Source organism: Geotrypetes seraphini, chromosome 16 (genome assembly GCF_902459505.1).
Source record: "Geotrypetes seraphini chromosome 16, aGeoSer1.1, whole genome shotgun sequence".
NCBI lineage: Eukaryota > Metazoa > Chordata > Amphibia > Gymnophiona > Dermophiidae > Geotrypetes > Geotrypetes seraphini.
The window spans coordinates 2,267,086-2,283,653 of record NC_047099.1 but is presented as its reverse complement, the minus strand read 5'-3'; the positions used below and the strand labels follow the sequence as shown (position 1 = coordinate 2,283,653).

The 16,568-nt window shown below is 45.2% G+C and overlaps 1 protein-coding gene across 1 annotated transcript in view; it reads right to left on the bottom strand.

Moving 5' to 3' along the window:
- LOC117350799 (alpha-2-macroglobulin-like) overlaps positions 1–10,705 on the bottom strand; it is a 45,626-nt gene extending 34,921 nt beyond the window's left edge. The window contains exons 1-15 of the mRNA XM_033925422.1: positions 10,530–10,705; positions 8,187–8,373; positions 7,911–8,067; positions 7,715–7,767; positions 7,071–7,091; positions 6,626–6,794; positions 6,423–6,507; positions 5,260–5,386; positions 5,051–5,165; positions 4,767–4,882; positions 3,585–3,743; positions 2,155–2,388; positions 1,769–1,826; positions 1,371–1,516; positions 958–1,107 (exon numbers count right to left, since the gene is read on the bottom strand). Coding sequence (XP_033781313.1) covers positions 958–1,107; positions 1,371–1,516; positions 1,769–1,826; positions 2,155–2,388; positions 3,585–3,743; positions 4,767–4,882; positions 5,051–5,165; positions 5,260–5,386; positions 6,423–6,507; positions 6,626–6,794; positions 7,071–7,091; positions 7,715–7,767; positions 7,911–8,067; positions 8,187–8,373; positions 10,530–10,594 — 1,842 coding nt within the window. The 5' untranslated portion in view covers positions 10,595–10,705. The remainder of the gene's footprint in view (positions 1–957; positions 1,108–1,370; positions 1,517–1,768; positions 1,827–2,154; positions 2,389–3,584; positions 3,744–4,766; positions 4,883–5,050; positions 5,166–5,259; positions 5,387–6,422; positions 6,508–6,625; positions 6,795–7,070; positions 7,092–7,714; positions 7,768–7,910; positions 8,068–8,186; positions 8,374–10,529) is intronic.
- Positions 10,706–16,568: the final 5,863 nt, after the last annotated feature.

The following is a 16,568-nucleotide window of genomic DNA, read 5'->3' as shown; positions in this document are numbered from 1 at the left end:
AACTCTTATTGTTACGCATCTAAGTGGTTTACGTAAATAGCACTTTTTTAATTCAAATGAGAAAATTATATAATAATAATAATTTTATTTTTCTATACCGCCATAGTCAGACGACTTCTAGGCGGTTCACATCGAAAGAAGGCTGGACATTCAGTGAATTACAAATGCATGAGGGGGAATGTTACAGAAGAAAAGGGTAGTAAGGGGAGGAAAAGTAAGAGGGGGGTAAGAGGAGGGAAGTGAGAGGGGTTGCCTGAGAGATTGCTTCGGGTTTGTAGGGGGAAAAGCGTGGTGAGAGAAGGTCGGTCTGTTTAGGCGATGAATTTGTCAAACAGAGTGGTTTTGATTGATTTTTGGAATGAGTTGTAGGTCTGTCTGGTTTTATTTATGTAGTTTCCAAGCCAGGATTGTTGTTTGTTAGCTTGGAACATGAAGGTTCTGTCAAGGAAGGATTTGTATTTGCAGCCAGTGATTTTAGGATAGGCGAAGATGTTTTTGTTTCTGGTTGTTCGTGTGGGGTTGTGTAGAGTGAAGTGTGTTTGCAGGTAGGAAGAGGCTAGGCCCCAGATTTGTTTGAAGCAGATGCATGCAAATTTGAACTGTATTCGCGCTTCTATTGGTAGCCAGTGCAGTTTTTTGTAGTATGGGCTAATGTGGTCTTTTTTTCTCAGTCCGAAGATTAAGCGAACTGCAGTGTTTTGCACTAATCTCAGTTTCTTTATTGGTTTTTGTGGGATACCCAGGTAGACGATGTTGCAGTAGTCCAGGGTGGATAGGATCAGCGATTGTACCAGTAACCTGAAGGATGTTATGTCAAAGTATTTTTTAATAGTCCTTAGCTTCCATAGTGTATAAAAAACATTTCCTCACTGTCAAGTTTGTGTGAATGAAAATGATTAAAATTGGTACTAATAAGGATGGCCCCCTCTACAGAAGCTGGAAAGGGGCTTTCTTTACCGTTCTGGAACTGAACTCTTCTTCCTCTCTCAGAAGGAAGACGCTCTGGTCTGTGACGCGAATGGCGCATATGGAGTCCGCAGCAGCGCTCAGGAGAACACTCACGTTTGACCCCGGCAGAGCCACTGGAGTGGAGAAGTTCAGGCTGACCTGGGAAAAAAATATATCTAAGAAGAAGGCTTTCAGTGGAACAATTAGACCTTCCCCTCCTTGGGGCAAGACTGCTTCCAGCATCTTCAGTTCATTAGGCATCGCAAAGATGTTTTAGACTTTCAATGCGTCTTGGAATTGCCTTGTTGCTGGGTTGACATTTTCATTAGTTCATAAATTGTCATATGGCGGGAAGTAAGCAAATGGACAATCTACAAAGCCAATGAGCAGGGTTTGGAGGCCTCTGGCCACAGGTCACTCACCTTGTTGTCAAGGCAGCTCTCTACTTCAATGTTGAAAGTGTCCATGATCACCTCACCACTGGGGCAAAAAGACCAGACTATCAAAGTGGCTCTGGGGGCCAGCATCGAGGTAATGGGGAAAGTGACATCAAAGGAACCATTCAGAGCTGGGAAGATGGAGATGGGAGGGAAAGAGAAGTAAAAAGAAACATCAGTTAGAGGGAGATGGGGTGGGAGGAACTCATGTGTGTTTGTGTATGAGAGAGAGATAGAAACTAATAATGCTAATGAGAAACGTGTGTAATGGGGAGGGATCAGACTCAAACTCCTCGGGGGGAAATTTTCTTGGGATTATGGGATTTAATGTATACCTCCCACATGAAATGTTGCATATCCTTGGAAGGGACAGAGATACTTACAGCTACCCTGGGGCTTTGGTATCTCTCCATTTATCTGTATGTCGCCTCTTCCCGTCACCTGGAATTTAAGAACATAAGAATAGCCTTACTGGGTCAGTCCAGTATCCTATACTGGTGAAATTTAAAAATAACAGATGGGGTTAAATCTCCAAAGTCTCCAATGCCCACTCACAACAATATCTGGCAACAGGTTCTTGGGAGGGAGATTTCAGAGCCAGAGGACCACACACTCCTTTGCACTCCACATATCTGGAGTCTACAGTCCAGCAAGAGGTTTCCTGATAAAGTCAGAGTACATCAACGCCACAATAGAAAAAATGGAAGGGGTAGAGCAGGAGTTTCCCAACCTGCACCTGCTCCTGATACATTTGCTCTGATACACTCACCATGTAATAGAAGGAAAACTGGCTCATGTTCTTTGCCAGTTCATGCTGCTTCAAGATGTAGCTCACTTTGAAATTGGCAGTAGTGTCACACTTAAACTCTTTGATTCTTGGATTTTCAATCTGTACAAAGCTTCCACTCGGGGAATAGAAGCGTGAGATGAAGTATGTGGCCTCAGGGTATCGTGGCATCACCCAGAAATCGTCATTACATATCTCAGCCTTTTTGTATCTTGCCTGCAAAGCATATTCAGAGAGGTGATGGCTAAGATGGTGAGAATAGGAAGGATGTTTTAAAGCTTTTTTCAAACAGAAGTGGATAGCTACTAGGCTACAAAGTACTAAGTAGTAAATTTAAAACAAACCAGAGAAAATATTTCTTCACTCCGGAATTAGTTGCCAGAGAATGTGATAAATGCAGTTAGCTTGGCAGGGTTTAAAAAAAGTTTGATTAATTTCCTAAAAGAAAAGTCCATCTAGCATTACTAAGATGGATTATTTCTAGGACAAACTGCATAAAATCTGTTTTACTTTTTGGGGATCTCGCCTGGTACTTGTGTCCTGCATTGCTGGTAACAGGATACTGGGCTTGATGGACTGTCTATGTTTTATGATCTCAGCTGAGACAAGCAAGCCCAGGCATGTCCCTTAATGGCTAAAACTCAGCTGCCCCCAGTCGCTCTCCCACTGCATTCCAGCTAACATTCTGTTACACATACATACCCCTTCCCCCCCACCCCCATTACTAATACATGATTAAATGAACTTGTCTCTTCTTTGATATCTCTGGGTCGTAGACTGTAAAGTCCACCTGGTATTGTTCTAGGTTCCAAATGCTGAAGTTGCCGTCTAATCAAGCCATTGTGACATCACTGCTGAGGTTGGCTCTTAGGCATTGGTGGAATGAGGCATTATGACATCACAATCTCAGCTCTGGAATGTTGCTACTCTTTGGGTTTCTGCCAGGTAACATAGTAAATGACGGCAGATAAAAACCTGAATGGTCCAGCCAGTCTGTCCATTAATTATTCTCATTAAAAATAAATGATTAAATGAACTTGTCTCTTCTTTGATATTTCTGGGCCAAAGACTAATCTACCTGGTATTGTCCTAGGTTCCAACTACTGAATTTGCCATCCAAGCTCACTCCAGCCTATCCAACCATCCCGTTGTTTGCAGGACATCTACTTTAAAGTCTGGCCAGTAATGTCCTCATGTTCCAAGTTAGTGGAGTTCCCATTGATGCCCTCCCCAGCCCATCCTACACTGAATCACTATATATGGGACACAAACCGTACAAGTCTGTCCAATACCGACCTTAGTTCTTTATGTCATTTGTTTTCTAATCAGAGATCCTCTGTGTTTCTCTCACGCTCCCCCCTGCCCATCCTTTATTTGTCATCTTCACCTCTTTTCTTCTCACGGGAACTTACGATTAGTGGAATTCTGCTCTTGCTGAAGGTAGACGTGTCCAAGGAGAAGAATGCTGAGCCGTCTTCACCTGTGGTGAAGTTGCCCACGTTCTTGCCGTCGGCTTCCAGTTCAACAGTCTCGTTGGCGAGAGGTGAGCTGTCTGCATTGAGGAGTGTGAGCTGCAATACAGGCAATTGTTAGCAGTGTTAGGGTGGACAGTGATGCGAGAGGGCTTTGGAGAACTCAAGAGGCGTCAGAAGGAGAAATCTTTGCCTGACACATTCAGAAATGATAGTTGGGTTGTCCAGGCCATAGAAACATAGAAGATGACGGCAGAAAAGGGCTACAGCCCATCAAGTCTGCCCACTCTGCTTACCCACCCCCTGTCTATGCCCTAATGACCCAATTTCCTTATCTTGACCCTCGTAGGGATCCCACATGGGTATCCCATTTATTCTTAAAGTCTGGCACGCTGTCTGCCTCGATCACCTGCACTGGAAGCTTGTTCCAATGATCAACACTCTCTCCTCCTCTCCCTATTGGCTAAGGCTCTTAACATTTGCATCTCCTCTTCCTATAGGCTAAGGCTCTTTACACCTGCATTGTGATGTCATAGAACTTTCTGATTATAGAAACATAGAAGATGACGGCAGAAAAGGGCTACAGCCCATCAAGTCTGCCCACTCTGCTTACCCACCCCCTGTCTATGCCCCAATGACCCAATTTCCTTATCTTGACCCTCGTAGGGATCCCACATGGATATCCCATTTATTCTTAAAGTCTGGCACGCTGTCTGCCCTCCCCAACCAACACTTGATCGAGCTGTGGTTTCCTGGACAACCACAAGAATCATGATGGCAGCCTTGGAAGCCGAAGAGAAATATTCAGCAAAATGATTTGGTGCAAATTTAGAATTTCCACCTGGGAGTTGTGAAAAGGTCAGTTGTGTAGCCTTTTCAGCACTGTTGAGACAATGTTTGGGGGTTCACTAAAGTAGTGGTAAAGAACCCCATTCTGTAATGTTTTTTTTAATTTGATAAGTGTCCTTTATGACTCTTACGGTGAAAAAATGAGGGGCGGGGCAGGGCAATAGGTGTTTCCTTACTCAGTTACCCTCCTGGCTTTCAGGTTGTCATGTTTTGCTGTTTTAATCATAAAGTGGGGAAAATGGAGGCAGAAAGGGGCAGAAGTAACCCCCATACCTCTCCTTGGTATTTGATGTCTTTCCGGAAAAACTGCCTCATGATGTCATAGTTGAAAGATAATTGAGTCATCTGATTTGAGATCCAGATAAAGGTGTTTTCCGTCTTCCGGACACCTGCCAAAAAGTGACAGAGATTCCACGTGTCAGGGTTCAAGTTTGTCGGGTACTAGACTATATTTACCAGGATATGGGGAAAGGTGAGAGGAAGGTGTACACAAGACAAGAGACCTTCAAAGGTGGGAATGGGGAGAGACCCCGGCAGAAGCACATGCACATTTCTACCTGTCCCGTTTTCGGTGAGTTCGGCCATAACAGCGAAGTTGAAGGAGAGTCCGGAGCGTTCCATCTGGAAGACCATGGTGTCAATCAGCTGGTGAAAGCAGCCGTCGCTGCCCAGCTAGAGAAGAAAGGAAGAGGAGGACGAGACGTCAGGACCCACACGTGTAGCTTCACCAAGCACAGATCCGATGATCATGGAAGTTGCTTCTCACCTGTCCAGAGAATACCTCGCAGATTCCTTCTCGGTACCTATTGCAGGTTCCTTCGGGATAGTAGCGATAGTTTCTTCGGCATACTTCCATTTTAACGCTGCCCTGAACCGGCTCTCCATATGTGTAGCTGGAAGGGACGAGAGCAGAGAGAGGCTCAGAGTCTTCCCAAAACACATGCATTCCATCCCAACACCCTTAGGAGGGAGGAGTGGCCTAGAGGTTAGAGCTGCAGCCTCGGCACCCTGAGGCTTTGAGTTTGAGCCCAGCACTGCTCCTGGTAGCCTTGGGAATAAGGTCCATCAAGCCCAGTAGCCCGTTGTCACGGTGGCCAAACCAGGTCGCTAGTATCTGGTCAAAACCCAAGGAGTAGCAATATTCCATGCTACCGATACAGGGCAACCAGTGGCTTCCCCCTGTGTCTTTCTCAATAACAGACTATGGACTTTTCCTCCAGGAACTTGTCCAAACCTTTCTTAAAACCAGCTACGCTATCCGGTCTTACCACATCCTCTGGCAACATCATTCTTTAGTATCTATCTCAACTCCAATCCTTCTACACCAGCATTCTTCAATGCAAGGTTTGAGGGTCAGTGGCTGTGCCCATTCATACTCTAATTCTTCCCTCTTTCCTTAAAGAATGACATGGAAATGGTTTCCCACGGTTATGGATGGGGACGGTGACAAATTCTGTCATCCACCCTTACATCTCTCATCTCTCCTTCCAGATTTTCCGTAAATCTGTGAAAACACTGTTATTTCAACAGTTCGTAGAAAATTGTTCTAAGGAAAATTAGTTATTTTCTCTCTAGGACACTGGTGTCAAAGTCCCTCCTCGAGGGCCACAATCCAGTCGGGTTTTCAGGATTCCCCGAATGAACATGTATGAGATCTATTTGCATGCACTGCTTTCATGGTATGCTAATAGATCTCATGCCTATTCATTGGGGAAATCCTGAAAACCCGACTGGATTGTGGCCCTTGAGGAGGGACTTTGACACCCCTGCTCTAGGATGTCGGATGAGGGTCTTCATTAATAAATTTTTTTCTCTCTAGTCTAACTACTTTCGCTTTGATTATCGATCTTTATGTGAACCGAGTCAAGCTCCTTTTGGGGCGATGACAGTATATAAAACCAAGATTTAGACTACAGTCTCCCCACTTACTTTGCACATGCTTTGACAGTGAAATTTTTTTCAGTGATGAGCACGCTCTTTGGGGCTGTCACCTCCATCTTAAACCTTGGTAAAACTGAAAATAAGAGTCAAGCATCAGATTTTGTTTCAGTGATAAGCCTCCACACGGTCTGTTCTTCCCTGCCGCACTCCCCCGTTCTCTCTACTCATCTTCCTGCCTATGTCATTCTCACCATATTTCTCCACGTTGACCCACTTGGAAACCATCTCTCCATTCTGTTTCTGTGCATGGATAGAGAAACTCCCCAGTATTGGATCTTTATCCAGAATGAATTTTCCATTAGCGATGCCATGAAATGATTCCACGTTCTCCCACTGATAGATCCTGTTACCGTTTGGGTCCTGCCCAAGGGAAAGATGAACAAATTAAAAACAACAGGAAAAGAGGGGTTCTGGTTTTATATTCTTCTAATCGCTAACCAATAAAACCTAAAAACTCTCAGAGTTTAAAAAAAGATCCTTGGAGTTCTAGAGAAATCTATTGGCTCCTTAGCAGGTTTTCTCACTCATTATGAAATCTATACAAAAACTGCCCAAACATGATAAAACACAGAGACACACAAACACAGACACGCTTGTATAAATCATATTACATTTTGGAGAATGAAAATTCCTCACCTGAATATAAACCACGCTGTACTGAAAGAGAGAGAAACAGTGGTTATTACTATTGAGCTGTAGGGAGCAGTATGAGGATGATAGATTGCATCTCTTTAAATATTGATGATAAGTCCCTTCCCTGAAGATCTTACAGTTTAAGTGGGTCTCTCTGTCAGTCAGAGATAAAGTGACTTGCCTGAGATAGTGAAGCGGGATTTGAACCCTGCTTTCCCTGGTTCATAGCCACTAGTCCTTGCCTTCCCTTCCCAAACAGTTGTAGGATAATGACTTTTGACATACCCTGCAGCAGGAGCTCACGGGTCATCCAGGTCCATCTGATCTAGGCCTGCTCTTATTTATGGTACACGCAAGGATTTGTGGTTCAGACTAGTTTCGCTCCATTCCCACTGACTAGGAGTCAGTCATCTTACTGTAAAGCACCAGTGCTCCCTCCCCCACCTGACCTGCCGTGGTGCCTCCGTAGGGTTAGGATAATTTTCTGAACGAAGAGTCTAGAAGCCATTATTAAGATAGACTTGGGGAATTCCACTGTTTATTTCTAGGATAAGCAGCGTAAAATCTGTTTTACTACTTGGAACCTGGGTTGGCCACTGTTGGACATGAGATACTGGGCTTGATGGCAACTTCCTTGGCACACTTACCGTCTCATTGAATGGCTGTAAATTCGGTTGTATCGTCACAATCCTGTAGGACACTGGGAAAGAGGTGAGTAGAATCAAATTATTTAGCATTAAATTTCATAAAATGTGGAAGCAAATGAAAATGATGGTTATTTGGTAGAGAATGATTTCAGATGCTCCTCGTTTGGAGTCTCGGTCTGATGCATGGGTCACTCACCGGTATCCCCAGGTTTGTATATCGGTTTGTCTGTCATGATGAAGGCAGAGCTCTCGAAACCCTGGATCACCACATTTCTGTTTTCATGCAAGTTCGTGGAGGTTCCTTGAACGGAGATGACAACATATGCTGGTTGTGGTTTCTCGGTGTTGGGGACCTGCCAGAGAAGATAGAGAGAGAGATTAGCATGTGGACATGCATCGTTGAACTAACTGGCTTTCTCTTCATCCCATCTCCTTCTTCTCTTCTAAGATCCCCCCCCCCCCCCCCTCTTGCCTTGAAGTCAGAACAGTGGAAGTAGTTCTTGTTGGCTTCAGTTGTGGCCTGGAAGATTTGATTGGCCTGTTCATTGAGCTCCAAAGTGATCGTGATGTTGACCTCCTCCTGAGAGAATAAAAACTGCACACACACATTCTCTGTTTGATTACTCTTCAGCAGTGATGGGATGCTGACCATGTAGCGCCTATGAGGAGACAGAGGAAGACAAGAGATGTACATAAGATACTGACCCCCCAGGAGGATAATTTTTCATTGTGCCTTCGCTCTCCCCCCCCCCCCCGCCTCCCCATCACTTTCATTTTATTTTGTGCCTCAGTGTCTTTTCCCTGAGCTTATGTCAGTTCTTGTCTGTTTTTAACTCCCCTTTTATTTGATTCTGCATGATATTGATTTTAATTTTAATTTTTCTCTTTGATTTATTAGATAATAATGCATTATAGAGGGCATATTAAATGACAAATACATTTGGAATTAAACAGGGCTCACCAGCAAATGTACATGATTTATTCCCGTGAAAAATGACAAGAAAAACTCCCCTGACATCCCCTAGCTGCAGAAAGCCCCTCCCCCTCACTGGTTCAGGTACACAGTGTGCGCATTTCCACACGCACTGAAACTGGACATCTTAGACATGGCGGACCTTGGGCAGGGCTCCCACTAATTCTGGAAGTTACACGGCCCAGCAGTTTAGCCAGGTTTATAACTGGTGCAAGGGGGGGGGGGGTTTAGAAATGTTAAGTGCTGGGTTACGCTCGTATTCTGTGTGCCCAGATGCTGAAATAGATTAAGCTCTCATTGCACAACAGTGAGGCACCTGCTGTGGAATTATCTCCATGACCAACGCACAAATGTGGAAGTGCCATGGAATAATAATTCTCATTAGAAATCACATTAACTGCTTCCTGTATCTTTCCTTTCCTCCCCCAAGAGCAGCCATGTTACAAGAGCATCACCAATTACTTCACATATATATGCTGATATGTGATTGGCTCCTGTGGGTTGTGATGTCAACAATGCATGCACCTATCAGCAAAAGCCGCTCAGACTGATTGGTGCATGCAGTATACCTTGGCTGCTCCTTGTTCTGACATCATGACCAGCAGAAACCAATCAGGCAGAAGTGAAGATAAGGGCAACTGTCACCTCCCATGCGGTAATGGTGAAATGTCCCAAATCCTGTGAACCTGCGACTCCGCGTCAGGGAATTGGCAGAACAGGGTCCCAGAGAGCTGCCAGAAAGTGTTCTGTGGCCAGGAGAAGCCTGGAAAGATGTTTGCGGTCCATGTGAGATATTCTGGAGGAGAGTGCGGCACTGTGGTTAGAGCTAAAACCTCAGCACCCTGAGGTTGTGGGTTCAAACCCCACACTGCTCCTTGTGACCTTAGCAAGTCATTTAATCCTCCACTGTGCATTAGAGAGAGCGTGAGCCCACCAGGGGAGTTAGGGAAAATACTTGAAGTAACCTGTATGTAAACTGCTTTAAGTGTGGTTGTAAAAAGCACTAAAAGTCAGTATCCAAATCCCTTCCCCTATCATGAGAACATCTCTCTCGCTTTCTTGCCAGTCAAGAAATTCCCACTCATAAGGACTCCTGGATCTCGTAAAATGGAGCAGTTTCAGTGTGAACTGGGTTCAGGTGTCACTTTCTTTTTTGTTAAGTGATAAGGGAAAGAAGCATGGGCGTTTGGGTGGTGGAAGGAAGGAAGCCCACCGCTTCGCTAAGTCCAGAGCGCATTGCCGCCTTGGAGAGTGAGGGAAGGTGTGGTGAAATCAGGATTGTTCATGATCATGCTATCCTTTGTATTAATTAAAAGGACAACTGCATCGAGCCAAGTCCTCCCAGCCCACAGGTAAAGGAGTTCCCGGCAGCTCACTTACAAACACACCAAGCCCTCCAGGTGGCAAAGGATTAAGGTGCGTCGACACAGCAGTATATGGGAGATTCAGTACAGCAAGTAGGGTCTTAGAAACCGCAGGGCATAGGGCAGGAGTGTGAAGCATTTGCAGAGCTATGCGTGGGAGTGTCAGTACTGGAATAAAAATACGGGGTATCAAAGAGTAGGAGTGACTGTGTGTTATGTCTAACGACGGGATTAGCAGAGGGTCCTGCAGGGCTAATATACCTGGTTTCTGTCAGCTTTAAACCATTCACCATTTAAAAATGCTAGCGCAGCCCTAGTGCTACAAAACCACCTTTCATTTCCACCTCCGCCACCAGCAAACGCTGCGTGACTTCCATCTCTCCAGTGCTAAAACTTACCCTAAGCTCTTTGTATCATCAAAATTTCATGACTAGCTTCAGATACAAAACAACACTCCACCAACAAACCAGTCACTTACGGCTCCCAGTCTTCAGCCAGGGCACTGAGGAGGAAGGCACCGAGCAGGAAGAGCCTGGCCCCCATTTTGGACCGGGAAGCAGGTGCAAGGATTGGAGCTGTAACTTTCAGTGTGGCTCTTGCTTTGCAGTGGTACCTCCCTGGCTTCTTTCTCACCGCTTCCCTGGGTGCCACCTATATATCCCCGCCCGGGTGTACCTTTGTTGAGGGAGGAGAGCCCCACACTGGCAAGGTGTCAACAGGTGCTGTAGTCCAACCTCTTGTGGGGATTGCGAAAGAAAGATCCCAGAACTAGCTGGCCTGACATCTTCGAGGATGCTAGGGCTGAGAACAATTAGGAAGGAAGAGATGTGAGAACAAGAGGCCTTTGATGTGATAAGGAAAGAAGCCGATAGGAATTATGAAACTTTTTCTCTGTCTTGCACACAAAAATGAGTCAGGCTGGCAAAGGTTTTAGATGAAATCAATCGCAAATACTCCCCTCCCTCCTCCCAATTTCACTGACATTTTGGCAGTCTTACAAGACATTGTTCGGCTTTATTTTTTTTGCGAAAAGGTTTTTCCCCCTCTCGTTTGTTGAATCTCAGAAGGAAGCTGCAGGGCCTGAGGTACCGAGGCAGGAGGTGTCTCTGCTGCATACTTGCCTGTGGCCTGTCCACTACAATGTGAGTTTGGAACATGTCTGTAGGTTAATGCATATGAGCTTATCTCCGTGGACTTGCACATATGAGCACCCCAAGACATAGGGGGAGGTCAACTGTCCTAGCAAATAAGAACATAGGTGGTTGTGGGAGGGGAACAAAGGGGCCGCTGCAGCTTCAGTTGGATTGAGAGGAAGGTGCATGCATAATTCCCCTTTCAAGAATGTCCCAGTAAGAGCACCCAACAAGTTCACACCTGCCTCTTAATGCCACACAGTCTTCAAGAAAGGTTATGCAAATACTGGGGGGGGGGGGGAAATCTGAAACATTTGGGGCAACTCTATAACTGTGAGCCTGTAATTAGACATCCGGAGGGCATGCGATAGGAGCGTACACTATCATGGAAAGTAGAGTGTAGCCCGGTACAGATGGACATGACATTCAGGTGCTCGCTGGTGTATACAATATTCTATAAGGGGTCCTTTTATCATGCTGCACGACAGATTAGCGTGCGCTAAATGCTAAGGCATCCATTATATCCTAAATCGGTTAGCACACCTTAATAAAATGACCCCTACTTTAGGCAGGTCAGTGGAGGCCCCACCGGTGCTCCTCCCCTGCTCATCTTCCTCCCTTGCCCAGGCTCCTCCCCCTCCCAAGACCCTCTTGCAAATATGCACATATTTACAGGCTCAAGCGTGGTAGCCTGCTGGAACCCACAACCACACGTGCTTTTCTGTGCTAGTATGTGAAGCAAATCCTCGTGAAAAGTCTAGTCTAAGCCCTGTCCTGTATGGTTTTGATATCTAATGCTGTGTCCTGAATGGGGATGTTTCGAGCTTAGTTTTTCGCATGTTGACTGTAATCCACTGAGGAGAGACCTGAGACAATATCAATGATGTCTGCATAATATCATGACACACATTTTTGTCCTTTCAGGAAACATTTTCCATGCACAGAAACCTGCTTCGCATGGAGAAGGCGGCTCTTGATTGTGTCTGGGAACATGCGTAAAACTGAAGCTCACTGGTATTTCCTAAATGGCCTAACCTGCAGTTATTTCATTTCAGGTCCACTGGTTTTTCTATTCCACTTAACCTCTGTAATTCAAAGCCAATTAAAAGATCTGTAATTACTTCCACAAAATAATTACCATTTCATAATGAGAACAAAAACATCAGAGAATCGAACATGGCTGCCTCATTAAGCACTCTCTAATATAACTTTATTGATAGATAATCCAAAAGAAGCCCCAACCTCATATCAACTATATTGTCAACTATTTCTTTCAGGGGTTGACATTTAAAACAATTTAACTGGGCAGCAGAGTAAAAACCTGCTGGCTGACCCTGCTGCTAATACTCATTTGCATGAAACTGGATATTAGGTCTGACTTCCGCAGTGCTATCTGGTGGACAATGTCCTAGAGGAAAAGTTCATAGTCCGTTATTGAGAAAGACATAGGGAAAGTCACTGCTTGTCCTGGATTGGCCATCATGAGAATGGGCTTGATGAACCATTGGTCTGACCCAGGAAGGCTATTCTTATGTTCTTATGTCATGCTGGGTGGTCCATGAGTTGGAGGCCTTGTGGACCTGGAAGTTATCTAAGAGCTGACAATATTCAGTTCCACAGCTCGGATAAATATTCTGGCAAACAGGGCCACTAGTAATCCTAATTTGCCTGAGATGTTATCCAGGTGCTGGCATTGAATATCACCTGTAGATAACTTCTGGTGGTCAGACAAGGCTCTGATATCAGTGCTGGTAGATGGATTAGGCCCAGCGGGGAATATCTAGGTCAAATTCAGCTTGCAGTGGTCAGTGCCTTAAAAATTAGGGGAGAAGAGAAGAGAGGGAAGTAGATAACCCAGTTCACATAAGAAACCTGCCTCTTGTTCTAAAGGAAAAGTACCTTGCCCACAAAGTGCTTTTCTTCACTGTGGAACTTTCTAGTCAATCCAAAAACAGGGGAACCCCCTATTACTCAGCCTGAACAGAAGGCTACTCCGTTCAAAATTTTAAAAGAGTTACAACATATAGTATTCTTACCTCCCACATCAACATCCCCTGGCAGTCGCATATGGTGGATTTTGTGTGCAAAATTTACAGAATTCTGACCGAGGACAATTGTGTGTACAATGTTAATTGATGTTAATTATTGTCAAGAACTGATGGTTGGCTCCAATTAGCAACTAATTATGTGCTCAACTGACATTGTTCTATCACTTGTGCGTTGAGCATAAAGTTACATGGGCATATTTATAAATTTAGGCGACATGGCCCAGATTCTAGAGATTCAATTAGGCTTAATCGGTGCTGTTAATTGAAAAGTGCCAATAAAAAGCAATTAAAAAAACAAATAGCATCTACTCTGAGGCGTCTGCTAGAATGCAGGCATGGTTAAGGGTGGGGCAGATTTTGGGCATGGACTGACTTAGATGCACTCATTTAGGCCAAGAAGACCCTGGCGCAAATGGCATCCAAGACTGCTTAGGTGCCGCTAGGCGTGATTTTACAGATGACACCTAGTGGACGATTGAGAATTGCGCTCCTTGGAACCAAGAAGTCAGGAGCCATTTCCAGCATCAGGGCCTATGTACAAATCTCCACCATTTAGGCCCCTAAATTCTAGGTGCATAGTTTAGCCATTACGCTAGATTTTATAAAGGAATTAGAGAATTACCGCCTTACACAGATCCAAAGCAGGAAGCCAAAATAGAACATTTAAGGAAATCAGATAAATGGGCTGGAAATTCCTCCTTTCCAAGCACCGGCAGCAGCAGCAAAACTCCAGGTCTTAGTCAACTTTAGAAAGAGCTCCTCCGAGGTAACTAAAGGTCCTCCCAAGGAGTATCCCTAACCACACCCTCTGCAAAGGACATCATACACCGGCCCCCTCCCCGTCCACTCTGGAATGCGTTCACTGAAAGACTTCACTCAATGAGAGGCTGTCTCTACTTCAGGAAGCAGCTTCTGTCACGCCTTGTGCTGGGGAAGTAAAAAAGGTACAGGGGAAGGCAAGGTGTGTGCAAGGAGCGGGAGGCGGAGGAGGGGTGCCACTGGCAGGCCTTGTGTTGTATTTTTCTTCACCTCACTGACTTAGAGTTGCCAGATTTTCCAGTCAGAAAATTCGGACCCCCTAGACCAGGGATGTCAAAGTCCCTCCTTGAGGGCCGCAATCCAGTCAGGTTTTCAAGATTTCCTCAATGAATATGCATGAGATCTATTTGCATGCACTGCTTTCATTGTATGCTAATAGATCTAATGTGTATTTATTGGGGAAATCCTGAAAACCCGACTGGATTGTGGCCTTCAAGGAGGGACTTTGACACCCCTGCCCTAGACCCACTCCCAGGCCTGCCCTAATTCCCTGCTGCGATTTGAGGAGGCTCTTCTGGACGTCTGGTAACCCTACTCTGACTCCATATGCAATTTTTCCTTCAGTAGGTCCCATTATTTTTCTAACTCATGTTGCTCTTTCTTATCTTTCCTTTAAAGTCCTATCTCTGCTTCCATCCTATGCCAGCGGCCTCAGATTCTGCATGTGACCCCCCCCCCCTCCCAATGTCCTCCATTGCAGCCCTCACACAGTTGATTGAAACACTCTTCAAATCCTGTAAATGCCTCACTTTCAATCTTGCCCACTTAACATAAGAACATAAGAATCACCTCTGCTGAGTCAGACCACAGGTCCATCATGCCCAGCAGTCTGCTCACGCGGCAGCCCCCTAGGTCAATGACCTGTACGTGATCTAGTACTCTAAAGCATTTTTTTTTTGGGGGGGGGAGGTTTAATATATGTTTATTGAATGAACAAAGCACAAGAGAAACAAACAGTGACCATGTCAAAAAGATCACCATAGTAGCAGCAATACAAAGAAACAATGCAACTAGGCAATAAGCAAACGGGCAAGCAGAGAACTCTCATGCAAACTCCAATTTTTGTTATATACAGAAACACAGAAATCCCCCTCCCACTCCACCCTCCCAAAGCCTGCCCCCCCCCTTGCATCCTAGAAAGCAAACCCAGTTCAGAAAGACCTCCAACACTCCAAATAAGCCACCGACTTCCAACTAGTGGCCCCCTTCTTTCACTGCCTCTCCCATGTCGCCATCTGAGACATACGGGCCCTCCAGTTCTGGAACGTAGGACACGCCTCCCCTACCCAGTGTTGCAAAATAAGCTGTTTAGTAAGCCCCAATGCCAATAACACAAAGCGTCGCTGAGGCTCCACAATACCCACCTCAGCTAGGGGACCTGTGACACCAAGCAGCAGAGTCTTATAGGACCACTCCAAAGACCGCCCCAAAACAACCTCCAACTCCCGTAGCACCTGCACCCACAAAAGAGCATTCCAAGAAATGATGTACCATCGTTCCTCGGAGAGCCGGGCAACGAGGGCAAAAAACATCCGGCCACAGGCCCATAGCACTCCCTGCACATCGGGTTATGTAAGCCTTATGCAAGATCTTAAGATGGATCTCTTGTAAAGCCACGTTAGGGGCTGCCCCAGCACCTTCAGCAAAACACAAATTCAAGTCATCAACAGTGACCTCCTCACCCAGCTCAGAGCTCCATGCCTCCGCCATGCAGCGCAAAAACCCAGCGGGCTTCCAAGACCTCCCCATTTTGTACCAGGCCGATAACGTCTTAAACTCTAGAGATAAAGGGGAGAAAGTGGGCATCTGCCCAGTCTTCGCCTGGAGCGATAAACAATAGCTACGCAGTTGTAGATAAGCCAACACGGACCCCGGAGTCCAGGCCCAGTGATCCAGACAAGTTTGAAAACTAGGAATCAACCCCGAACACAACTCATAAACGTGACCCACAAACCGACAACCGGTCCTACGAGCTCTGGCAAACAAAACATGCATACCCGCAGGGAAATCAGGATTAGCTACGAACTCCTGCATCCCTTTTTGTGGAGTGGAATGATGTTAGCTGTTTTCCAGTCCAAAGGGACTCTTCCTGTCCTTAGGGAGAGATTGAAGAGCACGGATAATGGTTCCGCCAGGACATCTCTCTTTTTCTTCAAACCATTGTAATTCTACCCCCTTTCCTCTTGTCTCTGTTCGTCTCTGTTGTCTGAGTTTGTCCTCGTTCGTATATTTATGACTTCTTTGTTTCCCCCTAATTTTAATATTACATTACATTACATTAGGGATTTCTATTCCGCCTGTGCCTTGCGGTTCTAGGCGGATTACAATAAAGATGATATCTGGGCATTTCCAGTAGAATTACATTACAGGAGAAGTGTTAATTACAGGTAATAGTGAAGAATTACAGTACATTCAATATCACAGGAGATGTTACATAGCAACTGAGTCAATTTACAACTGATGGAGAATAAGAATTACAATATATTCTAGATTACAAAAGATGTTACATGAGCTAAG